At 47.3% G+C, this 25,280-nt stretch overlaps 1 protein-coding gene and 1 long non-coding RNA gene across 2 annotated transcripts; one reads left to right on the plus strand and one right to left on the minus strand.

The window, feature by feature from the left end:
- LOC131491513 (uncharacterized) lies at positions 1-24,831 on the minus strand. The gene is made up of 4 exons (XR_009251493.1): positions 24,052-24,831; positions 16,448-16,515; positions 6,231-6,666; positions 1-127 (listed from the first exon to the last, which is right to left on the minus strand). It is a non-coding gene; the product is annotated as an uncharacterized LOC131491513 (long non-coding RNA).
- Positions 10,556-15,738, plus strand: C12H9orf152 (chromosome 12 C9orf152 homolog). Its single transcript, XM_058694602.1, has 2 exons — positions 10,556-11,361; positions 14,011-15,738. The coding sequence occupies exons 1-2, from the start codon at positions 11,169-11,171 to the stop codon at positions 14,535-14,537; spliced, it is 720 nt and encodes a 239-aa protein (XP_058550585.1). The 5' UTR covers positions 10,556-11,168; the 3' UTR covers positions 14,538-15,738.
- Positions 24,832-25,280: the final 449 nt, after the last annotated feature.

The raw sequence follows: 25,280 nt of genomic DNA on the forward strand, positions 1-25,280 counted from the left end.
CGTATGACTCCTTCTTCCCCAACCAGCCATTATCTTGGGGTTGGGCCTCTGGGGCACCCGGGCAGTGTTCTCCTTCTGTATCTCGATGGGGACCTCATCTACAGTGGGCAGCAGAGAGCACAGGATCCTGGAGCAAAAAGCAAACAAAACTCAGCTCAAGCTCTCCTCCAAGGAGCTGTAGGAGCCTGCGGGCCCAGGAGCAGCCTGGTTATGGACAGGTCACTGTTTTGTGCCACACCTGTAACTGATTTGCCTTCTCTGGGATACGGGCTGGGAAGCTTTGCTCTAGGAACAAGGAACCTTAGAATACTAAAGGTAGGGTAAGAAAGACCCAGGGAGGCAGTGAGTGATCAGAACAATTCTCCACTCTGGCTGCACAGTTTTATCTACTGGGTTTGCTCTAAACTATTCTGGTAGCGGGGGCCCCAGTCCCAGAGGGTCTAATTGCTATGAGTGAGGCACAGGCATCAGGAGATAGTTCTAAAGTTCTCCAGGTGATTGTAATGTGCAGCTAGTAACAGGAAGCACTGCATTCATGTGTCCTGGATCAGGAGTATCATTGAGGAGGCTATGCAGGGAGAAACAGGTGTGGGTGATCTGAATTGTTACTGCAGAGTTAAAGAGGGGGTGCTGGTGTAGACCTGTAGATCAGTATCCCTTAGAGTATGGTCTGGAGACTTCTAACAAATGCAGATTCTATATAAAGTCGAATTTCTGGGGTGGGACCCAGGAATCTGCGTTTTAAATAAGCTCTCTGTAGGTGATTCTGAGAACACTGAAGTCTGGGAAGTGAGAATTTGGAAGCAGAATTATAGGATTCTATTACCTACAGGGGTTAATAGATGAAAAAACTGTAAGATTTCTCTGGAGTGTTAAATGCCCCAAGGAAATCTGTGCACAGGGACATTCACCAACAGGCATGCATTTGAATGAGCCTGGCTGAAAAAGCCTATGTGGCCACCTTCAGAGAATTAACACGCTGCTGTCCACGTAAGCCTCGGTTTTGAGTTTGTGACTCAGCAATCTGTAACTGGTTCAGCAGAGACATTTTGGGGGGTTGTGGGAGATGGGTGAAACTGTCGAGTGCAGGGAGTAGAAGAAGAAATGGGTAAGAGAAAAGAACATCAATTCTCCATGGTCAATTCTTCTCAGCTTGGAAGCGGTTGATTCTTGCAATACAAAGTATCATTCAGCGGTCCTGCTAGAGAGCCTCTGATTGCTTTTCTTTCTGTTTCAAGTCCCCCTTCCTGAGGTTCTCACAAAATACTGCAGTTTGCAACAGCTGCACTGGGCAACCCAGGAACATTTTGCAATATTACAGAATTCATATTACTTTTGAATTTGTATGTAAACATGCAGGCGGGGGATGTAACCTGAAAATGTGACGCTAATTGTATTTCTTTATATTGGCAAGGAGGAGGGCACTGAATACTAGAGTGTGGCTTTATTTTTTATAAAAAAGTATTTAACGCAGTTTTTCACAAATCAAAAATGTTGGTTTTTGGAGTAATTTCTTTATATTTTTGCCCTTTAATTATTGAGGCAATTTTGAATATTTAAAGTAATTTTTGAAGACCTGAGACTGTTCTAAGTTTTTTTATTTTCCAACTTTTGATTTACATGTTTAGATTAAAATATATTAAAAATTTGAGTATTTGAAAACAACTATGTATTATTTTTTAAACCTTTAGGTCACCAAAATGAGTATAAGTCAAGATCATAATAGAAATAATAACAGGAGAAAAACAATTAAAAGGGAAAAATAGAAAATTTTCAAAAAAGGTTGCTATAATTTTTTGAAAGTAGCAGCAATAAAAATTAACTGACTTTATTGAGCATAACTCATGTAAAATTCAGAAATAAGGCACTGTGTTATTTATTAATGAGTATTCAATTACTCATGAAAATTAATAAGAAAAATTTCTGCTCAAATCCACATCTTGAACTTCATGTCTGATTTAATCCTTGAAACTTCATATTATTTGGTAAATGATTCTTTAGCTACTAATTAAAACACTGAGATGGAAAAGAGAATTCTTCATGTCAAATGCCTAATTTAGAAGCAACAAAATGTAACTCTGGGTTGTATCTTGTAAGTTAAAATTATACCCACAAAACCAGCAAATTGATAAAAAAGGACAAAACTTCTGGAGTGTTACTCTGTTGGATAATGGTACTGGAAAGTGACACGAACCCTTTTCATAGCTTGAGATTATTTCTAGCAAAACTAAATGTGCCTCAAATTAATGGTGATGATTTCCACTGGATAAACATAGTAGAAAACATAGTATTTCGTTTAACAACAAGTCTTTCAAACACAGTGTATTAAGCATGCCTTTTTATTCTGTTTCAACATCTGGGACCTTACTGACCTTAATGGGACTGCCTGGCCAGGGGCTAACCAATTCCTAGCTCCAGTAAAGGACTCACCTGTGAATTTGACTTTCATATGCAAACCAACCAATCTAGAGCCTGTATACCTCACTGCCTCTCTAACAGGTTCTGGCGCTCAGAGCCACAATCCACCTGTTCTCATCACCCCAGAGCCAAAAACAAAAACAAAAAAAATCATGTTAAAAATCCATAGTGTGTCCATCAGTAAATGAATGGATAAAGAGGTGGCGCGCACACACACACACACACACACACACACACACACACACACTGGAAGTATCATTCAGCCATAAAAAAAAAGAATGAAATCTTGCCATTGCAACAACATGGATGGAGCTACAGAGCATAATGCTAAGCGAAATAAATCAGAGAAAGACAAATACCACATGTAGAATTTAAGAAACAAAACAAATGAGCAAAGGCAAGAGCGAGACACAGAAACCAAGAAACACACTCTTAACTATAGAGAGAAAACTTATGGTCAGCAGAGGTGAGGTGGGTGGGGGATGGGAGAAATAGGCGATGGGGATTAAGAAGGCCACTTATCATGATGGGCACTGGGTTATACATGGAATTATTGGATCACTATATTGTACATCTAAAGCTAATATAACACTATGTTAATCGCACTGGAATTAAAATTTTTAAAAATTTAAAAAATCCACAGTGTGAATTCCCACCATGTGTCACAAGAATGGAAGACTAAGGTTTGCCTCTGATTTCTCCAACTGTCTTCCACCAGAACAACATTTTGCTGCTCCTGGCTAAAAACCGAACAGACGTGTATTTCTAAAAGTTGGAATGAGGGGCCCTCACTACCCAGGTGAGCTGAGCCCAGAGCTCAGATTCTGAAAATCCAAGCCCAAGGCCTGCCATCACTAGGTGGTGATGCCAGGTACTAGGCTGCTAGGGACAGTTCCTGTGCCCCTGGGGCCTCTGCAAGTGTTTGAACCAGCCAACTCTAAGCCTGTTTACCCTACTCCCCCCGTTCCTTCCTGTGGAAACCACAATTAGGCACCTGCCCACCTTTTCCCCTCATCCTTTCCACCTCCTGCCTAACCCTGGTGCTTCCCCACATGGCCCCCGCAGGGAACGGTAGGCCGGCTCCTCCTGAGAACCTTGAGTAACAATTATCTTTCCAATGGCAGACATCTCCTGATCTGTTGGCCTCATCATATCTCAATAATAAAACCTATATTAAAAAAATTTTTTTAATTGCTATTTTTGAGAGAGACAGACAGACCATGAGCAAGGGAGGGGCAGAGAGAAAGGGAGACACAGAACGTGAAGCAGGCTCCAGGCTCTGAGCTGTCAGCACAGGGCCTGACACGGGGCTTGAACTCGTGAACTGCGAGATCATGACCCAAGCCCAAGCTGGAGGCTTAACTGACTGAGCCACCCAGGTGCCCCTAAAACCTACATTTTAAAACACAGAAAGAAGTTGTAGAAACTGGCTTTCACATTCCCAGTTCAAGGAAAAGTATGTTACTACTTCCATTCCGTGGCTTACAACTAACATCTGGGATTATCTTTGGCCAACGTTGGTATTTATGACTGTAAACTAGATTCTCCACGAAAGCGGTATGAAATGTCGCTTGCACATGAAAAGAAGCATATACACAACTGCCAGAAGTGGGGGCCGGGGGAGGGGAGGTGTGAACAATTGATGACAGTGAACAGACAAGCCAATGCTGACATAGAGTGCTGGCTCAAACTTCATTTAAGAAACAGCACACCGGCAGGGGCGCCTGGGTGGCGCAGTCGGTTAAGCGTCCAACTTCAGCCAGGTCACGATCTCGCGGTCCGTGAGTTCGAGCCCCGCGTCAGGCTCTGGGCTGATGGCTCGGAGCCTGGAGCCTGTTTCCGATTCTGTGTCTCCCTCTCTCTCTGCCCCTCCCCCGTTCATGCTCTGTCTCTCTCTGTCCCAAAAATAAATAAAAAATGTTGAAAAAAAAATTAAAAAAAAAAAAAAGAAACAGCACACCGGCATTATGCCAAGCATTTTGTGTCCTGTTGGGGCAATCTTTGCTTAGCTGACTACAGAAAACCGTGGGCAGTATCTACAGAAAACGGTGGAATTTAGTATAAATGATTTTGAAAAACAATGAGGGATGATTATTCGTTCTTCAGGAAGAAAAATTTTAAATAGAATTTGTAGACAGAAGAAATGATCATAATATGTCCGAAGAAGAAATTTATATTCAGTTCAATTTGATTATGGCAGGGACAGATGTCAACTACCACAAGAAACTAAGAAAGTTGATGTGAATATTTCATTCATTTTATATCTATTATAAAAAGCACAGCTATTGACTTCAGTGATGTCAAGTGTGAGCATCTATACGCTTCTTGGCCTTGTTTGAAGTAGCTGTCTTTTGACTACTTCTGTATTGGTGTCTATCTTTTTCACAGTAGCTTGTTGTTCTTTATATATTCTAGATACGAGTCTATTGACTGGTATTTCTATATCCACTCTGTGTCCTGTATTAAAATTTTTTTAATGTTTATTTATTTATGAGAGAGAGAGCACAAGCAGGGGAGGGGCAAGAGAGGGAGACACAGAATCCGAAGCAGGCTCCAGGCTCCGAGCTATCAGCACAGAGCCCGACACGGGGCTCGAACCCACAGACTGTGAGATCATGACCTGAGCCCAAGTCGGACACCTAACTTACTGAGCCACCCAAGCACCCCCGTGTCCTTCATTTTTACTCTTAATAATATCTTCAATAAGAAACAAGAATTTCCTCATTTTAATGCAGTCCATTTTATCAACAATATGCCCCATTATTAGTGGTTTTTCTGTCTTGTAATCTTTGCCTTCCCCAAGTAAATAAAACTTACTCTACTATTTCTTCTAGAAGACCTACTGCCTTTTTAAATGTGGACCTACAATTCAGTTAGAATTGTGTCTGATGCTTTGTGCATGATGTGAGGCAGAGGCTGAGATCAATCTTTGCCCACAGGGACATCCATCTGCCTGAACACTGTTTGTCGAGCACCGTTTACTTGCCTTCCCCACCGCTCTGCAAGGCCACCTTTGTCACAAACATATCAAGCTGTTTTGTTTCAAGGGGTTTTTCTGCTTTCAATAGGTTTATGTGTGGCTTGAAATTTCTTTAATTTAGATTCACTCTCTACTTGGGTCCCTAAGTGAATTCAACTTTGGGGGCATGTCATTCTCGTCAATAAGCAATCTGAGAGCGTCTTCAGATGGTATATGCTTTGCCTTCAAGCAAAGCACAAGTTGCAGTTTCTGGATGGACCAAAATCTTTCTCCATCTCTGACTCTGTGCCTCTTTGCATCTGCAGACAGCAGGCATGGAGAAGTCAGGACTTCCAAATGCTTGGTTATCTGTCCTCCATGTTCACAAACTGCCTAGAGGCCCACGTTGTTTATATTTGCAATCATCTTTTCATTGCTGCTTTCATTTTCGTTTGACTATCCAAGGAATGTCCACTCTCCCAGGAGGACTGGGCTAAATTTGGGGGCACAGAAGCTAGAGACTAATAAAAGGCTTATTCTTTAGTGATTCACTATTGAGGAAGTGGGGAGGCACCCAGGCCTGCCTCCACCCAGAATTCCTGAGGAGAAAGAACTGAGCAGCCCAGGATGCATGGAAAGAGAACTTCCGGCAAATGTTTAACCTGACTCCGGGTCTCGAAAACTCGTGCTCTGGGGCTTGGCGCATCTCCAAATATACCCAAACACAAAAATAGCCCATTAAAAATAAATATCAGAAATAAATAAAATAAAATGAAATACATAAAACATCACAAAAAGTCAAATGAAATGTCGAAACTGATAGTGAGGTTAGGCCAAATTGAGCAACACTCACCTGACCAGTTCACGTGATTTCTATTAAGCCCAGGTGTCACCAGCAAAACCTGCTGGGATCCGAAAGTCATTGTCCAAAAGCCATAGACGTAGTTGAAATCTTTGGTAAAAACAGAAGCAGAAGCAGAGAACTGTAGGACTTTCGGTGAATTTCCTTGGTGTTTAGTGCGCACATCTAGATCTGTGCATAAATTCACACACTATAGAGGGACCTGCAGTGTAGTCTGCGAACAGCAGAGCAGAGGCGTGGGACTCGGACAACACAGTCTAAGCAGAGGCTCATAGCGTGGGTAACAGGACAGGGCAACATTTATATCCGGATGGTTGTGGGTAAGTCCAGACAGAAAGTCTATGAAATTAGGGTCGCTATTCTTCCCCGAATCTTTGTTAACAGGTCCAGACTTGATAGGTAGCAGTGCAGAGGGTCCAGGCCATACCTGTGTTGAGATCAGGCAGAGAACTCAGAGCAGGGAAATTCCACGTCCCCCGCCCCCTGTGCCCATATAAATGTATCTCTGCAAACAGACCTGCCAGGCGTGTGAACAGAAAAAAGTTTCTCCAAAGCTAGGTAGCTTGGTAAGTAACTATTTATGTGTTATTTATTTGATAAGTAACTATTTTTATTTGGTTTTATAGCAGGCAAGTGTCTTGCACGGCCTAATACCTTGCTGGGCATCCCAACCAGCAAGAGCTCATTAAATAGTAGCTGAAACACCAAACCCCCCTCGACCTTGCCCAATTGTTTTGTGACTATGACTCAAAGTCCCCACTAGAGGGCAGGAAGCTTCAAGGTAAGATGATGGATTTTTTTTTACAGGTCAATACATTATAATTATTGGAACAGTACATAATCATAAGTAACATATATTACAGCCAGAAACTCTACCAAATGGTATATATGCATCATTTCATTTAAATTGTGTATTGTATTTTCACCTAGTGCTTATCAGAACTTGTAATTATACAATTCTTTCCCAGAACTGGACTGGAAGCTCCATGAGGATCATGTCTGTTTAATTTACTTTTCGATATGGATTCGTGAGTCTGGAACACTGTAGTAACTGAATAAGTACTGTTGAATGAATAAACATTGAATGAATTGAATCATGATTTCATAACCAAATGGTGGAGGCTGTTATTTTTTTTTTTAATTTTTTAAATGTTTTTATTTATTTTTGAGACAGAGAGAGCCAGACCATGAGCAGGGGAGGGGCAGAGAGAGAGGGGGAGACACAGAATCTGAAGCAGGCTCCAGGCTCTGAGCTATTAGCACAGAGCCCGACGCGGGGCTCGAATCCACGGACTGTGAGATCATGACCTGAACCGAGGTCGGACGCCTAACGGACTGAGCCACCCAGGTGCCCCCAGGCTGTTATTCTTATAGTTACATTGTGCTTTGTCATTAGTAAAATTGCTTTTAAATGTCGTAATATCTCTTTTTAGGTATTTAAAATGAATTATTAAGTAGTCACCCCATAGTGGTCCTTCAATAGCTTTTATATACTTTATGGGGGGGGGGGTCGGGAAACATTCTTTAATAGAGAGTGATAGGCATTGTCAAAACTAAAATCAGTAAGCTCCTTCAGAAGAACTTGTAATATTAACTTATTATTTTGATTAAAGGTACTGTAATTATCTGGACCAACTTGTGAATTTGCCTTCAACAAACTCTTACAGTGCTGACCTCATGCCAGGCACTGTTCTAAAGACTTTATATCCAGGGGCGCCTGAGTGGCTCAGTCAGTTAAGCGTCCCACGTCAGCTTAGGTCATGATCTCTCGGTTCATGAGTTCCAGGCCTGCATCGGGCTCTGTGCTGACAGCTCAGAGCCTGGAGCCTGCTTCGGATTCTGTGTCTCCCTCTCGTTCTCTGCCCCTCCCCCGCTCACACTCTCTGTCTCTCTCTCTCTCTGTCTCAAAAATAAATAAACATTTTAAAAAAATTAAGACTATATCCTTACAAAGATGCTATTATTAGCCCCATTTTACAGATGGGTAAACTGTAACTATTATTAGCCCATTTTGCAGATGGAGAAACCAAGGCATGGGGGGATTAAGAAACAGGATATGACAACTAGTAAGTGGCACGGCCAGGATGGAAACCCAGGTATTCTGGCAGTAGAAGCCAGATATGTCGTCACCACGCTGCCTCTACAATTCACTCACTGATATTGTATATTATTGTTCCATAGAGTTGCAATTGCAATTGCACAGGCTAAGGATTCTGATATGGGCCACAGCAAATCACATCTGGGAAAACTTTTGCACATTTTCATACTGAACTTTTAACATAAATTTTTTAATGTTTATTTAGTTTTGAGAGAAAGAGTGAGTGCAAGCGGGAGAAGGGCAGAGGAAGAGGGAGACCAAGGATCCGAAGTAGCCTCTGTGCCAAGAGCAGGGAGCCCGATGCGGGGCTCAAACCCGCGAAGGGTGAGATCATGACCTGAGCCAGAGTCGGACGCTTAACCGACGGAGCTATCCCGGTGCCCCTGGACTTTTAATTCATTGGACATAATAGTGTTGGGAAAAGAAGGTCAGAAAGTGTCCTTGCCTCTCAAAATCTTGTTTCTAGACAGGGTATTATTTTGTCATTACGTGATGAGAAATTATAAACGGTGATCCCCTTTCCAAAAAACCAAACACGCTAACAAACACGCTAACTAACTTGCAAAGGCCAGCTTGCTCTAGGGCAGAGTTCTTGGCATGGCAACAGAGGAGCCGAAGCATATGATGCAAAAAATTGTTTAATATCATCAAAGTGCAATACACTTCCAGCCAAGGAAGTTTTGCAATAAAAACAACATGCAACAACCATATGACTCAGCAATTCTGCTCCTACGAAGAGTAACCAAAAGTATGGAGACGAGTCCTCAAGGAAAAACTGTCCATGAATATTCATAGCAGCACTATTAGGCTTTTCCAATAACCAACTGTATCATTTTCACAAAGGAGGACATTGGCCTCTCTCTACCAAGATGCGGACTCCCTCCTGATGATCCAAAGACCACAGGCACCTCTATCACAACGTCTAACACAAAACCCTTCTTTCTCCTTTCCCACCTGCCGGTCTGCTCCTCTCCTGTGCCTATCTCTGTGACTGAAAGTACCATTCACCTCCCTTATACGGGTTAAATCGTGTCCCTCCAAATTCATAAGTTGAAGTTCTAACCCCAGGACCTAAGAACATGACTTTATTTGGAAATGGGGTCATTGCAGATATAGCTAGTTGAATGAAGATGAGGCCATGAGAGGAGCACCTGGGTGACCCAGTCGGTTAAGTGTCCAACTCTCGGTTTCGTCTCAGGTCATGATCTCACGGTTTGTGAGATTGAGCCCAACTCCGTGAGCATAGAGCCTGCTTGGGTTTCTCTCTCGCTCGCTCTCTCTCAAAATAAATAAGTAAATATTTTAAAAGATGAGACCATTAGAGTGGACCCTAGTCCAACATGACTGGTGTCCTTATAAAAAGGGGAAATTTGGACACGGAGACATGCACAATGGGAGATCACTATGTGAATATAAAGGCAGAGGTCAAGGGATGCTTTTACGTGCCAAGGAACACCACAGACTGCCAGCAAAGCCACCGAAGCCAGGTGAGAAGCCTAAAAGTGATTCCCTCATAGTCCCCAGAAAAAAAATCCAGGCTTGCTGGCACTTCTGGCCTCCAGAATTATAAGACGATACATTTCTGCTGTTTAAGCTCACCAATTTGTGGCACTTTGTCACAGCAGCCCTAGAAAATGAACACACTGCCCAATGAAGACTTACCCTCCGTATCACACCCCCTGGATCCCATCCAGTTCACCTCCAGAATGACTCCTAGAGTTCAGCTGTGACCTTCTTTCTATTGTCTCCTGTAGGTGTGCTGGGAAATTGGGTTCTCCGGAAGCCTCATGTTAGGACCAGATAGAAAGCGACTTAGTTGACCAAAGGATGCAAGGACAGACCCCCTGATGCAGGGGCAGAGAGTCTAGGATTCAAAGGGGATATAGAGAGGGTGCGGCTGGCAAGCAGGGGTGAGGGCGCACCTCTCGCTGTGGGTAAGATAAACACCAGCTCACTGCTAGGTTGGAGAATGCTTAGACCAAAGAGGCAGGTGGGAATGTCAGAGAGCTGGGGCTCCCCTGCGCTCTGTCCCAAGGCGGACTTTGGGGTTGGGCTTTCTTCTGGGATGTGCGCGGTGGGTGAGTGGAGACTTGGGGCTCCCTTCCTACTGGGGTTCCCTAGGGCATGGCTGCAGCATGCACCTCCCCGAGGCACCAGCTTTGTGAGTCCTCAGAAGGCATTCTTTTTTCCAGTTGCAAACCAAACGGACAGGTTTGCCCATGAGCCTCCAGGTTTCAGTCCAAGAGGTGGGAGCTGAAGAGGCACCTGGCTTTGCCCTGCAGCAGCTCCAGCCCCGCCAGGAAACCCGAGACTTCGCAGGAACTCCAGGAATTGAACTCTAAACATCGGGATTGAGCAGAGAAGGACCTTGAGTACGAGGCCTCCTTGGGCGCCCAGAAGGCTTCTGAGCAGCTGTGCTTGCCTTGTTCTCTCTCCCTGGCTCCTCCCTCCTCCCCTTAGGCCCCTGTCTTACCACCTTCCTCCTCTGTTCCTTCCTTCCCTCTTGGGGATCCCTTTTGACTTCCTCCCCAATCTTCCTCTCCCCCCTGACTCTTCCTTTTCCTCTTACCTTCCCCTCTCCCGCCTTCCCCTCCCCCACCTCCCTCTCACCCCGCTTTTCCCCTTGCCTGAGCTTTACTCCTTCCCCACCTTCCACTTGGCCCTGCCTTCCCCTCCACTGTCCCCCATTTCCCTTACCTTTCCCTCCCTCTCCTCTTCCCCTCCTCCCTTACCTTTCCACCTGCTCTCCTCACTACCCTCCCACCCTCCGCCTCTCCTTCTCTCCCCTCCCACGCCCCACCCACCACTGTTTGCTTTTCTCCCGGATCTGGATGAAGGGGTTGCCCTGCCCATGCCCTGCCCTGCCCCATTTGTGGTGGCTGGGGTCTTGCTTCATGGCTGAGGGCTCGGGGACTCAGGCCCCTGGGAAAGGGCCCCGGCTCAGCATCCAGCTCCTGAGAGCCCAGTACGAAGGCTTGCGTCGGCAGCAGAGGGCCCAGGCCCACCTGGTGGTGCTCCCGAAAGGTAGGGCTGGGTAGGTGCTGGGGCAAACGTGGAGGGAGTGGGCCTGATGGGTGGCTGGGCTGCAGGCAGGGGAGGCAGGGGCTACGGGAGCCCTCCTGGTGGGGAAGAGCAGGGATGCCAGCAGAGGCAGAGCCAGAGCCGGGAGGCCGGTTCAGGGCGGCTCTGCTTGGCTCAGTTCCCCTGCCAACTGACCCAGCGGCCTCAGCCAGGCAGCTGGCCGGCTGCCCGCTGTACCCGGCCTCTGCTCTTATGTTCTCACCTTGTAGGACTGTTCTGCCTGGTGGACGGGTGTGGGGAGGGCGGCGGTTGGTGCCCCTGCTGGGCCAGTGGGGAGCCGGTAGCTCTTCCTGGCTGGGTCTCACGTCCTGCAAACCAGAGAAACTGGCTCTGGAGAGAGCAGACGTGGCATTCCCAGGAGGCCGGGTGCGGGCCAGAGGCAGCACAGGGCTTAGGGACTCAGGAGGCACCCTGGCTCATGGAGCTTGCTCATCATAGTCTCAAACAGCAGCCAAGGAAGCAGGAGATACAGAAGCCTCAAGGAGAAAAGTCTCTTCCCTCTGGGAACTCAGATTTTATTCCTGGAGAAAGTTTGCGGCACAAGGCTCAATCCCAGCCCTTCCCTCTAACAGAGGAGTGACTGGGTCAAGGGAGGTGGAAAGGCTAATGCTGTTCCTGGCGGGGGGGGGGGGGGGGTTCACCACCGAGCTGAAGGCACCCGTTTCTCCTTTGGGCTATTGCCAGCCAGTGGGTTCTGTCTGAACCGAAATGGCAGAGTCAAATAGCCCTTCATCTCTGCAGGGCATACACTGAAAGGTTCCTAAAGCCCTAGCCCATCCTCAAAGGTGTTTATTCATTCAGTCATTCAGCAAACATTTATTAAATTCAACTACTAGCAAATGAAAGTACCATGCTTAACACACCCGTGATTCAGACTCACAATGAATCCCCATAACTGGCGTGTCCCAAAGATAACTTGAACTCGACCTGCCCCATTGAACTCACCGTCCCCTGCCCCAACCCCCCGCTTTGGCTCTTTCTCCTAGGCTCTGTAACTCAGTGCCCTTCTCCCCTAGCATCATGTGATCACTTAGGACCGGGTAGCTTAACCACAGATGGGCTGGCCAGGCACTGCTTTGTCAGGAAAGACTCCTGATTCCCAGGCCAGGTCAGCCACTATGTGGGATCTGTTTTGGGGTCAGGGTCCAGGTGTACCTCCCACTTTAGTCCTTTTCCTCAGTCTCTGTGGACCACAGGCTGTGATGGACAGCTAAGGAGGCTCCTCTCTGCCACCAAGACCTGCCTGTTCACCTTAACATAGCAGAGAGGACACTAGTTCCTGGCTTCTCCCATCACGTCCCCTCCTCCTCTGTTCTCAAATAGGTACATAACATTTTGACTATTTGTGAAGGTTTTCGTGCTGAGAAAACCGTGCGGTCCTCAAATGGGAACAGATGTCCAGTCTCACCACTGTTGGCAGAGATGGCCACACCAGTCCTGTTTTCTCAGATTCCCAGAACTGGAGCTCAGGGCTTCCTGCTGCCTTGAGACCTCCGACACCAGCTCCCCACCCCTGCAGAACACGTGCCCGAACACTCACTTTGTCCTGTACGGGGCCTCGTTGCTGCGACACATGCCCAAATACTCAAGAGAGCTTCACGGACAATTCAGAGGGAACCCCGGGCTGGTCACAGACCTGCTGTCCTGGGAACGTGCCTTCCAGTCATCCCCACCACCTTCTCTGCCACCAAGGGTTGACAATACACTATCACGTGCCACAAGGTGGTAAATATACATCCCCAAGAAAGAAGAGGGACATCAGTCTGGATCCCCACCCCTGCAGCCAGTTCAGGGAAGCAGTGGGAGCTGCTGATGTGTTCTCAGAACTGTGTCTGTGGGAGGGGAGAAGGGGAAGGGCCAGTTGTCCAAAAGGAGCATCCTCTACCTTGGGTGGGAAACCTGTTAGTTGAATCCCGGAACAGAAAACCCTGTTAAGAGTAACCTTTTCCCCCCGGCTGGTGCGTGTGAACCTGTACCTACCAATTCTGTCAGCTTGACATGGTAGTTCCCCAGCTCATCGCAGTTAAGTCCTGGAGTCTGTCATTAAACTCAGTTCTGCTTGAGATTTTTCTTCATAGCATTGGTTACCACCTGCGATTTTATTATAATATAGTCGCTTGCTAGAATGACTATAGAATACTTTCTGTATAAATCATTAAATTATATAATATCATATCTGTATAGAATATATAACATATTCTACCCCACTAGAACCCATCCATGAAGATGCGGATTTTGTCTCAATGTTTCCTGCCGTATTCTCAGAACCTAGGATAAATAGTCCCTGGCATATAACGAGTGCACGATCAATATTTGTGGAATGAATGAATAATTGTGCCTGAGTGTGTGTTAGAGAGCTTGTGTGGGTGTGAATGTGTGGGCATGGGAGGGAATGCACATGTGTGAACATATGTAAGTGGGGTCATGTGGGACCCACGTATGTGTGTGTCCCACGTATGCAATGTACTGGCCGCCTGGCTTCCTTGACGTTTGGGGATCATATTCCTTCAGCTTGAAAGCTCTGAGACCCCTCAAAGGCGAGCTGCCCAGGTACGTTCTGGTGGTGACCCTGCTTGTGCCTTGCTTTGTCAGGAGGGTACACGTCTGCTCCTGCAGAGTCCATGGTCAGTGCTGTTTGGATTAACAAGGAGAGAAGGTGTTCCCTGTCCCTGGAGGAGGCAGATCCTGAAGCAGAGGTGATGCTGGAGGAGGCTGACAGAGGCTGTCTTCAGGTCCCTGAATCTCCATGGCACAAGCACCTAGAGATGCACCGCTGGGTCCAGACCTTCCATCAGGAAACCGGTCTTCAAGTGAAACACAAGGGCAAGCTCATGGGGTCCGAGCAAAGGCTCCCTCAGGAAGGAGACCTGGGCTCGTTTGAAAACAATCAGATGACTCAGCAAGGGACCAGCATTCTAGAAACAGCCCGGCATGAATGTCAGGAGGACAATGTCCAAACAAAGGCAGCGGGATCTGGCTTAAATATCGGCATTCAGTGCCCTCCTTCCATAAAGAACCCACACAGGTCTGAAAAACCAGCTCACTATCCATTTCCCCAGAGGAAAACTCCCAGGATCTCTCAAGCTGCCAGGAACCTGGGCTTATATGGTCCAGCCTGAGGCTTTCTACTCAGCCAAATGTCTCAACTTTGAAACTATGGATGACCTCATCAAAGAACACAGGAGGCAGAGCCACAGCTAGGGCCTCTAGCTATGCACAAGAGCTAGACTAACTCAGTTGCAAGGATTCTGAACTTCATGGTGGACACACAGTCTTGCCCTTCAAAAAAGAAGAGATTGCCTAGACCAGATTGCACACAGTCCGGGATGAAAGAGGGTTGTCTAATCGATGCGATGTGGCCTTATTCTGCTTGTATACAAAGACCTTGCTATGGAGCCCTAGATGCCCATTCTTTGGGGAGGCCCAGTAAGACACCTCCTCTGTCCCTAGAAAAGGGAATTTGCAAACATAACACAGGCGCCCTAGCCAATGGAATGCCTTAGCAGTGCCCTGGAGTCAACGGGCGTGGGCAGTCTTGTTTTCAGTATCTTCTGATGATTTCTCACATGATCTGGAGAAGATGAGCACTGAGAATTGCCTTTTTCTGGTTACTGTGCCTGGAGGCCAGCTCACTTAGAAGTCACTGCATTCATTGGGAGTGACCACACCATTTCAGCTAAGACTCCCAAAGTATGGTCACTGTGGGTTAAACAAACAAACAAACAAACAAACCTACTGTTTTGTGTGTTAAGGGTGTTTAGGCCATCTCTCACCTCTCACTGAGACTGCACATTCCAGACCAACCATTGGTTTATTTCCTTGTCTCTCTCCCTCTATTCTTCCCTCCCTCCCTCCCTTTCCTTACCTTTCTTTTCCTCTCTTCCTTCCTTCTATCCTTCCTCCCTTCCTTCCTTTCTTCCCATTTGTCTGTCTTCTCATCCCCCCCCCCACTCTCTGTCTCCTAATTAAGTTCTTATTAAACACTGCCAGTGATTGAAGATATATAGTAGTTGGAGCCTGAGCAGGAGACAAAGAAATGTTCCTATTGGAAAATATGTAGTCCCCACAAACTCCTTCCTCTTCAGCCAAATTTGAAGAACTCAGATCCTTCCTGGGATATTTTAAACTCAAGAAAAAGCGAACCAGGTGTTACTTGGGTGATGAGAAGAAAGTCAGTCTTTCTTGGTTAATGTTTAACTTTAGGAACGATATTTAAACACACCGAAGGTGCCTTTCCCTCATATCAGATAATCGCTCTGTAAAGTTTCATTTGTATTTTCCTCTTTTTCCCCAATGGCAATCCTGTCTTGTCCATCTTCATCCAGAGTTGTTAACTAGCTGTGTCATTACCTGTGAAAGCTACATATGTGCCTGCTCATTGGATCACCCAGAAATTCACTGCAGTTTGGGGGTTTGTTGCATTTTTTTGTGAATAATTCTTAAGAGCCACAGTTAATTTTTTTTTAGTCTAATGAAAAATAAGGGAATTTTCTGAAAAAACTTTGTCCTTCACTTTTGTCATAAAGAGGATTCCCAGGGGCTCCTGGGTGGCTCATTCAATTAAGCGTACAATTCTTGATTTGGGCTCAGGTCATGATCTCACTGCTTATGAGATTGAGCCCTGTGTGGGGCTCCATGCTGGGAGTGGAACTTGCTTAAGCGTCTCTCTCTCCCCCCCTCCCTTTCCCTCTGCCTCTCCCCTGCTTGTGGCTTTCTATAAATGAATGAATGAATGAGGATTCCCATAAGTAACCCCTCTTTCTACAATGTATCAGTCAGACAGGCTATGTTTTGCTGCGGAAACAAACCTTCAAATCTTACAACAGAATTTTTTTTTTTCACTCATGAAAAGTCCATGTGGATTTGGGCAAACTTCCCAGGGCAGCTCTCGTGCATATATGGCCGAGAGTTCAGGCTGCTTCAGCATCATGGCACCTACGATATCAATACTGGGTTCCCTCATCACTGTAGCAGGAGAAGAAAGCCAGGTACACAGTCATGTACTGGCTTTCAAGTCACTTTTGCTTACGTTTCGTTGTCCAAAGCAAGTGTCATAGTCCTATCTTCACTTCAAGGGTATGCAGTCATCCCAGGTGCCTGGAAGGAGAGAAGAAATGGAAAGCATGGATGAACAGCACTAATGGCTAACACAGGTAGATAGGGGCCAATTATAGCACATTATTAGATTTCATTCTGCATACAATAAGTAGTCATTAAGAGATTTACGTACGAGACTAAAATGATTTAATCTGCAGTTTAACCAGATTACTTGGGTTGTTCTACGGAGAATGAGTTGAGGGTCACATTAAAAGGCAATGACCGGAAACGGCCAGGACAAGTTCAGTGGGAGAGATGCTATCAGCTCAAGCAAGAGTGGGAGCTGAAGAGACGGGGAAAAAGTGGATACATCCGACGTATATTTTGGAGATAAAGTCATTAGGATTTACTGAAGGAAGATTACAACAAGGGGTCCTGAGTTGGGGATGTTCGTGAGGCACACAAATGAAGATATCAAACAGGCCGGTGGATAATTGAGACCAAAGTTCTGGACTGGACATGAATTTAAGGGACACTAGTATGTGGAGGCACTGAAAAGATGAGCAAAGGTGAGCTCACCTATGCAGAGTGTCGAGAGAAGGGAGGGTCCAGAATAAGTCCTGAAAATGCACAGTTTACTTGGTTGAAAAATCTCTAAGGATTTTTCCAATCCTTCCTTAGAAGAGGTGGGGCAGAGGGAGGAGGGGGCAGTTGAAGGACACTGCAGAGCAGGATCCTAACTGGGGACAGAAGGAGAGCCAGGGTGGTGGGGAGTCACAGACCTTCAGAGGCTGGACGTGGCACAGGTCACCCTCCTGACTGCAAACCTTCCACAAATCCCCATTTTCTAGATCCACATTCCTCAGTCTGGAGTTGCTTTTCCTTGAGCATGGGTTAGAAGGCCAGAGTCCAAGAGGCAATGCCCGAGTGGGAAACCTTTTCAGCCAAGAACAGGCCAGGTCAGTGTCCACAAGTTCAGGTCTGAGCTGACTGCCCACCGCCAAGGCTGATCGGACAGAGCACCCTTGTCCCCGAGGCCTGGCCTTCCCTGGGCCCGAGTTGTTCTCGTGCTGGGGGTGCGGCTGAGGATCTAGTGTTCCCCTGGAAGAGCTTGAAGGAAGAGAGGGAAAGGGCAGGGCCGGTTTGGGATCCTTCCTCTTCCCACAAGGCCGCTTCTGCCAAGAGCATTAGACCAGAACCATCCCTCTGTTGCTCGGTCACACTCACACTTCCACTAGCCCATGGGCTGGCACACCTGCTCGGCTAGTCTGGGCCGTCATACCAGCCACAACCGATTTTCTCTCTCCCGTGCTGGGCAGGACTGGAGCTAACCTCTCCCCGCCTCTCCGCAGTGCTAGCAGAGGAAGGCTCTCATGAACTAGAGACCACCCAGCTCACAACAGACAGCCCTGCATCAGGCCTCCCAGCCTTCCCACCACAGTGAGGACCTCCCCTCCCCAGCCCAGCCCAGCCTGCCACCACGTGGCTGCTGGTGATGGCCTTCAGTCCTCGGGCTCCAGTCTCAGCACTGCCATCAGGAGACATGACCTTGGCTGAGTTCCCGAACTCTCTGAGCCACACCAGTCCCAGTTACAACGTGAGGCCACAATAGCCCCCGTGGGCAAGAGCAGGGACAGGAAGAGGCCTTGGCATTAGCTGGCAATTCTGCCATCCCCACTAGGGGCACATCCCCACATCCCCACTAGGGGCAGCCTCCCTGCATACCACCTCAGCCAGGATTCCCTAACTTTCCATCCCAGTTCTTGCCTCTGGCTCAAGTCAGATCCCACAGACCTCCCTCCCCACCCCAGCACAGCCTGGAAGCAAATACCTTTAAGGCCAGCGGATAGGGGTGGGGGGTGGGGGAGGAGGAGCATGGTCCCCTTGTCACACAGCCCTCCCCCATTCAGAGGGTACAGCCTTTTGGCACCAGGGTGGAAGGCAGAGAGAGAGCACAGATGGCTCTTTATGTGATAGGTTGTGGTGTCTTTTGAGTCTCTTTTCCCTTGGTTGTCTACACTGACCTAGCTCATGGTCTGTGGGCTTCGTGTGGACAGGTGGTGGCCCCCACAGGCTCGTGCAGACAAGGAGCTCCATCCCCTAGCTCCAGCCCTCCCACCCACTATGCATCAGAGGTCTACCTCTCTTGACCGGGCGCCTGGGTCTCATCTACTCTCTGCCGGCCCAGCTGGGGCCTGTGCACACGGACAGGAGCCATTTCTGCACCTACTTGTTGCCGTCCCCTTTGCTAGAGAAGGTGGTCTAACTTAAGCAAACCAACTCCAAGCCTGTAACGCCTCTAGGTTACAAAATTGAAACCTAAGGACAACCAGCCGCAAAGAGCCAACTAGGCGTTGGGCTATAGCCAATCAATCATTCCTTACTCTGCTTCCCTGGCTGCTGTATCCAAGTCTCTCCCGGAGCTTCTGCTGGTGGAGCACCCCTCACCATTTCCAGTTGGGGGCTGCCTGAGCAGAATAGACTTTTGCTCGAATAAACTCTTTGAGTGTTCACCATGCCTCACTTTATCTTTTAACACTATGTGAAACTGCTCCTGTCTGATCCCCTCCCTTCGTTTATTTCTACATCATCATAGCTAGGAAATCCTCTTGAAACATTTTGGTCTTGAAACTACTGGTGGTGAGATTGGTGCTCCTGTCTGGAGGCCAGAGAGAACCCTATGACTTTCTAAATCCTGCTTCTTAAAAGCTAACCCTTCCCCAGCCGCTGATGCACTGGGTATCCCTACTTTGCACTAATATTCCTTTAGGTCACTTCCTTGCTGTTTAGAAAGACCCACCTGACCCACCGTCAACATTTTCTCTCTGCACATAAATTCCTGAAGGTTTTTTTTTTTTTAATTCCTGCTGCAATTATGTTTCGTCCACAGCTAATGAACGATTCGCTTCCTGGAAACACTATTCAAGTGACTAAACTTTTCATTTTCATTTTATTTCTTGGCTCTGGGCTTGCGGCAGTTCCATGAAGTTTTCCCCCTTCACTGCCACCCAGAAAGACAATACAACCACAATTACCAACCCTTTTATCTCCCTTCCTGTTGTCTGTTCATTGATGAATCTACCACCTGGCTGAGGTTTTTTTGTTGTTGTTGTTTTCTTTTTGGTTTATTTTGTTTTGCTTTGCTTTGTTTTTATTTTTCCAGCTACTTTAATTATAAAAGTCTTTTATGTTCTCCAAAAAAAAAAAAAAGAAAGAAAGAAAAAAAACCCCAGAAGGCAGCAGGCTAGTACAAAAATGTACAATTGGAAGACATTACCACCAACTAGGTCTGACAATAACTCATACTGAAGACGCTGAAAATAAAAGCAAATTAAAACAAAGCACTAAGCCAGGGGTCTTATTTAATCAGGGATGTTCACCACCTAGATCTCTTCCAAATAATACAGTGCTTGGTTACTCTAAAAAACAGAACCAATGAGCCTGGAATCAGGCTGTGCATATTTTGAAAAACTTCTATGATCAACACCATTCCTGATAAAGAAGCGCTGTATTAATATGAACCATGTTAGCTCTAAACCAGGACTTCTCATCCAGATATACCTAACCCTTCCCCAGCCTGGCTGTTTTTATCCACCCCCGAATTCCCCCAGCTCAGGATCACGACCAAGGCTTGGCAGCATGCCAACCTCTCAGCCTTGGCCAAGAGACGGAAGAAGGAGGGGAACGGTGGTGGTAAACACCGCGTCCTCTGCCAACCCACACCCCCCACGTGTTATTAAGGAAAGCCTGATCTGGCCCTCAGGATCAGTAGGAGATCTGGGTCAGCGAATCCCGTCCCGATGCAGGAGCAGCTCTGCTCACAAGAAACGCAGGGCTCTCCTGGTGGGAGGGACCGGAGACAGCTTGTCCGGACTCCTGCCCCCAGCCATGGATCTCCACCCCTTGCCAGTCTCAGATTCCACTTGCCAGATTCTCCCCCAAAACCAGACACTCGCTTTCCTTTTAAGGTTCTGCCCATGGCACATGTGGCTACATTCACAACCTGAGGGCCAGGGGCAATCGTCTCCCAAAACCCAAGCTCCTCTCTGCTGAGCTCTGCCACGTGCTGGCAAAATCAATGGGAAGACCCCTGACCAGCCACGCGCCACCGCCAGTCTCCAAAGGGTGTGTGCGGGTGCAAAGGACACTCAGAACAAGCGCTCACTGTGGCCAGACCCTGGTGATGCGGCCCAAACATGAGCTGTGGGCCCCCCGTTGCCCCTCGAGCCTTAGGCGCACAGCTGGGTCGGCCCTGTCCGTAGGCATTGGCCTAAGACAGTGCTTCCCAACCCTGACTGCACAAGAGAATCATCACGGAACTTGGACAATATCTAACTAAATTACAATCTCTGGACTAGGGCCAGAGCATTGATATTCTATAGTTGTCTTTTTGATCAAGGCATAAAACAGGTCAGGTGTGGCAAGTGTGTGTGTGTGTGTGTGTGTGTGTGTGTGTGTGTGTGTGTATTTTTTTTTAAGTAGGCTTCATGTGCAGTACGGAACCCAGCACGGGGCCTGAACTCAGGCCTGAGATCAAGACCTGAGCTGAGATGAAAAGTTGGATGCTTAACCAACTGAGCCACTCAGGCACCCCTCTTCAGAGTATATCTTAAAGACTTATTTATGTGTGTGTGTATATATATATATATACATATATATATATATATATATATATACTTATTTTCAGAGATACACCCCCACACACACAGCATAGATCAAGATAAAAATTGCCAACATTCTAGAAAGTTCCCTTCAGCCTCTTCCCAGTAACCAGCCACGGTTTCCCAATGTCCTATTTTCATTTTTTGCCATCATGAATAAAGCCAGTATTGCTCTTTGGACGTGTCCTTTGGTGGCATTTTCTTTCACTTCTCTTTGTTAAATTCTCACCGCCCTCTTTTTTGTTTGTTTGTTTACAGATGCCTGTCTAGGCCACCTGGGTTTGAGCAGGGGCAATTTTTGGTAGCCCCCCTCAGATATTCTAACGTTTTCAGCATCCAGACCCACTACCTTAGGACCACGTGGAGCTGGAGGCTCCAACAAAATTACTCGAGGGACAGAGACTTCCCTCTCTTCTTCATGTCCCTTCTCCTTTGGGTCCTATGCTGCTTCTGCTTGACTTTCTAAAGAGGGGGAGCAGGGATGGGGACCCACCCTGCGGGGGAGACAGCCCATGCACATTGTATCACACCAGCTTTGTGGATGGGAAAATCTCACCCCTGGGTCTGGGGCTCTCTAAAAAAGAGAGTCGACCAGAAGGGTCATTGATCCTCCTGCCAACATGCAGGCCAACTGTATTCCTTCTGGGGTAGAGTTAGGTGGAGACAAAGCCTTGGACTTCCTCTAGGGCCCACCTGTGTGCCCTTCACCCCCCGTGGAAGCCCAGGCACATGGGTCACTTCTTGCTGGAGGGTTCTGTAATTGCAGGATACTTGTTGAGATGAACTGGAAGCCATACGCAGACGACGGTGAACTCGATGATTTCAGTGAGCAACACTTCAGGGCAAGGGCCCAGAGCAGTCTGGGTAAGAAGCTCCCGAACACAGTCTCTGTGGTATTTATCCAGGGGACGAGGAGGGTGGGCAAAGAGTTATTTTCAGAGTGTTATAGAGACACTTTAGAAATTTCAGAGTGATTGACTTTGTAGCGATTGGGGTCACCAGTGGTACCCCGGCCGATCACCTAGCTCCGTGGTTCTGCAGACCGGCAGCAATTGCTTTGCTGGGCACAGGTCAGAAATGAGAATTATGTGGCCCCGTCCAGACCTGCTGACTCAGAAACTCTGGGGGTGAGGCCCAGGAGGGTGGTTTAGCACGTCCTTCGGGTGACTCTGAAGCAGGCTCACGTGTCACGATACAGGCTGTTCCCCGCCTTCGCGTGTGATCGGTACGCACGGGTCACATTTGGTGGATTTCCTCTTACAGATTTCTTTAAGCAAAAAAAGATCCCTTTAGTGTTCCGAGCACTTGCACAGAAACGAGGAGCATTGCTTCCTGGCTTTGGAGAGACCACTGTGACAAGTTCGCTTATTGACTTTCGGTCCCGGTTTCCTACTCTGGTCTAAAGAAGGGCAGTCCTGGTAGCCTCTGCTGAAGACAGAAAGGAGGTGACAGGGAAGAAAAGTCACCCCTGCAAGCCCTGTAGGAAGGGCACAGAGCCCCCGGCCCTTCGTTCCAATAAGCCCCTTGCTCGCCTGTGGCGTGGAGAGAAGAAGCCCAGTGTGCTTGCTTGCTGAGCTCAGGCTCCCGGGTTGTGACTGGCAAGTGAACAGTCTAGTTGCAGAGAGAGAACAAATCTCTTCCAGGTACTGAGCTGTTCCCGCGTACCAGACTCTGGGCTGCGACAAGAGAGGTGGATACACAGGGATGTCACATGCTCTGTTCTTCAGGACATAAGCAAAGCTTCTGCACATAGAACAGGCATGACACATATGGCAGATAATCATAAGCCCAAATCATAAACCACAAGTGGTAATACACTAAGAAGTCGAGTCGGAGGAAGGGGAAGGCTAAGTAAGAAATTCACTTAAAAGATTTTTTTTCTTTAGGTTTATTTATTTTTGAGAGAGAGAGAGAGAGTGAAACAGAGCATGAGCAGGGGAGGGGAAGAGAGAGAGGGAGACACAGAATCTGAAGCGGGCCCCAGGCTCTGAGCTGTCAGCACAGAGCCGATGCGGGGCTTGAACTCGTGAACCACGAGATCATGACCTGAGCCGAAGTCAGAGGCTTAACTGACTGAGCCACCCAGGCGCCCCAGAAATTCACTTTTTAAGCAACATTCTATTCAGTGAATCTCAAGAACTTTGGCCATCCCAATTTTTTTTTTTTAATGTTTATTTTTGAGAGTGAGAGCGAGAGAGTGAGGGACCATGAGCAGGGGAAGGGCAGAGAGCCAGGGGGACAGAGGATCTGAAGCAGGCTGTGCCGATAGCTCAGAGTCCAACACGGGGCTCGAACTCACGGACTGCGAGATCAGACCTGAGCCGAAGTCAGACGCTTAACTGACTGAGCCACCCAGGCGCCCCCATCCCAATTCTACCCCAGCGAACTTATATTATGGTTAGCAATGACCAGAAGCCCAAAGAATTAAAATACCGACAGCAAATCTTACCTGACAGCTCTGGTCTATACTGCATTTTATTATGTTATTTTGTTTTATTAAAAACAAAATCCATGGTCATGGATGAAATTCATGGCCGGGCCAGTCACTTTTCTGACCACTCACAGAATCGGGAAGTGCTCTGGCCACAAAGTCGCAAAACACAGTTTCAGCACAGAACTTAATGCATCCTATCAGTGTCATTTTTAACAAGTAAAAGATCTCTGATTTCATTGAAAGGTAAAACTTCTTCCCCACAGCTCGGGGTTAGAGGTCCGCAGTGGAAGGGTGGGAAGCCTGGTTAGTGCTCACCTACCCGGAGCCTCTAGTTCTCGTCCTAAACGACGTAGAGAGGTTCTTGTCCTCTCCAGGGCTGGGAGTCGGTAGTGGCTGGGAGGGAGGGAGGTGAGGTAAGACCTTACTTGATTAATACCACCATGAAAGGGCAGGGAAAGAATTAAAGCCAACACTTTCTCTGTCTTGGTTTTTGAGACCCACCGTCTCATCCCTGGGATCTTCCTTTGACTCAAGAGGATGTACCCCTGCTCCAGCTGGCTGCCCGTAACTCGTCTGCAGCTCTTCTGCGCGCAGGAGTGAAGCTCAGCTTCATTCTGCTGTTATTCCTGCCCTTCTCTGGGCAGCCCCGGTCTGCAGGACCTAAGGACACCTCACGCCTCTTGAACGAGAGGCCCATCTCTACTCCGGTGGACACCCACACCATGCTTTGTGCCCGCAAATTCTAGAGAGGAGGCCTAATGTGCACAGCCAGCTCTCTTGGCTGTGTTGTTACGAAGCCGGCAGCTACCTCCTTCCCAATCCCCAGAGAGCATATAACAAGCTTCTTGATGGCTCCTTAATACCTTCTCTCTCGGCTAGAGGCCAGGCAGCCACCCCAGCCCCCTCTGTGTGGATGGGACTCTGAGCTCACTGAACTTTGTCTCCAGCAACCCTCTGCTAATCCCCAACTCCTGACAGGTGCAATGGAAAGTTATGTGTGGCGTTAAACAGCATTACCAAATGATTCCACAATCCCACTCATAGGTATGTGCCCCCAAAGAACTGAAAGTGTATGTGTGTGTTCACGGCAGCGTTACTCACAATAGCCAAAAGGTGGAAACAGCTCAAGTGGTTATCAATGTGTGGATGGATAGATAGATGTAGTCTATCCAGGGCACCTGGGTGGCTCAGTTGGTTGAGGGACCTACTCTTGATTTCAGCTCAGGTCATGATCCCAGGGCTGTGGGATCGAACCCCGTGTTGGGCTTCACGCTGAGTGTGGAATCTAAGATTCTCAATCTCTCTCTCTCTCTCTCTCTCTCTCAAAAAAAAAAAAAAAAAAAAGAAAGGATAAAAAGAATGTAGTGTATCCACACAATGGGAATACTACTTAACCTTAAAAAGGAAAGATCTGACACATGCTGTAAATTGGATGAGCCTTGAAACCATTATGCGAAGTGAAAGAAGCCAGATGCGAAAGGTCATTTATTGTGTGATTCCATCTATGTGAAGTTTCCGGAACAGGCAAATCCATAGAGACAAAAGGCAATTCGTGGGTGCCAAGGGTGGGGGAGGGGTAACGAGGAACGGCTGCTTGATTGTGGGGTGTCTGTTGGGGATGACGAACGTGGTTTGGAACTAGAGAGTTCACAACATTGTGAATGTACCAATGTACTGACTTGTTCACTTTAAACATGATTAAGTTATGTGAATTTCACCTCAATACATTA

The sequence above is a fragment of the Neofelis nebulosa genome, chromosome 12, assembly GCF_028018385.1.
Source record: "Neofelis nebulosa isolate mNeoNeb1 chromosome 12, mNeoNeb1.pri, whole genome shotgun sequence".
NCBI classification, from domain to species: domain Eukaryota; kingdom Metazoa; phylum Chordata; class Mammalia; order Carnivora; family Felidae; genus Neofelis; species Neofelis nebulosa.

Bases quoted from the DNA above. Each gene is read 5' to 3' on its own strand.
- C12H9orf152 (XM_058694602.1), top strand. From the start codon at position 11,169: ATGAAGGGGTTGCCCTGCCCATGCCCTGCCCTGCCCCATTTGTGGTGG. The intron at 11,362-14,010 runs GTAGGGCTGGGT...TTGCTTTGTCAG, and splicing joins CCTGGTGGTGCTCCCGAAAG to GAGGGTACACGTCTGCTCCT.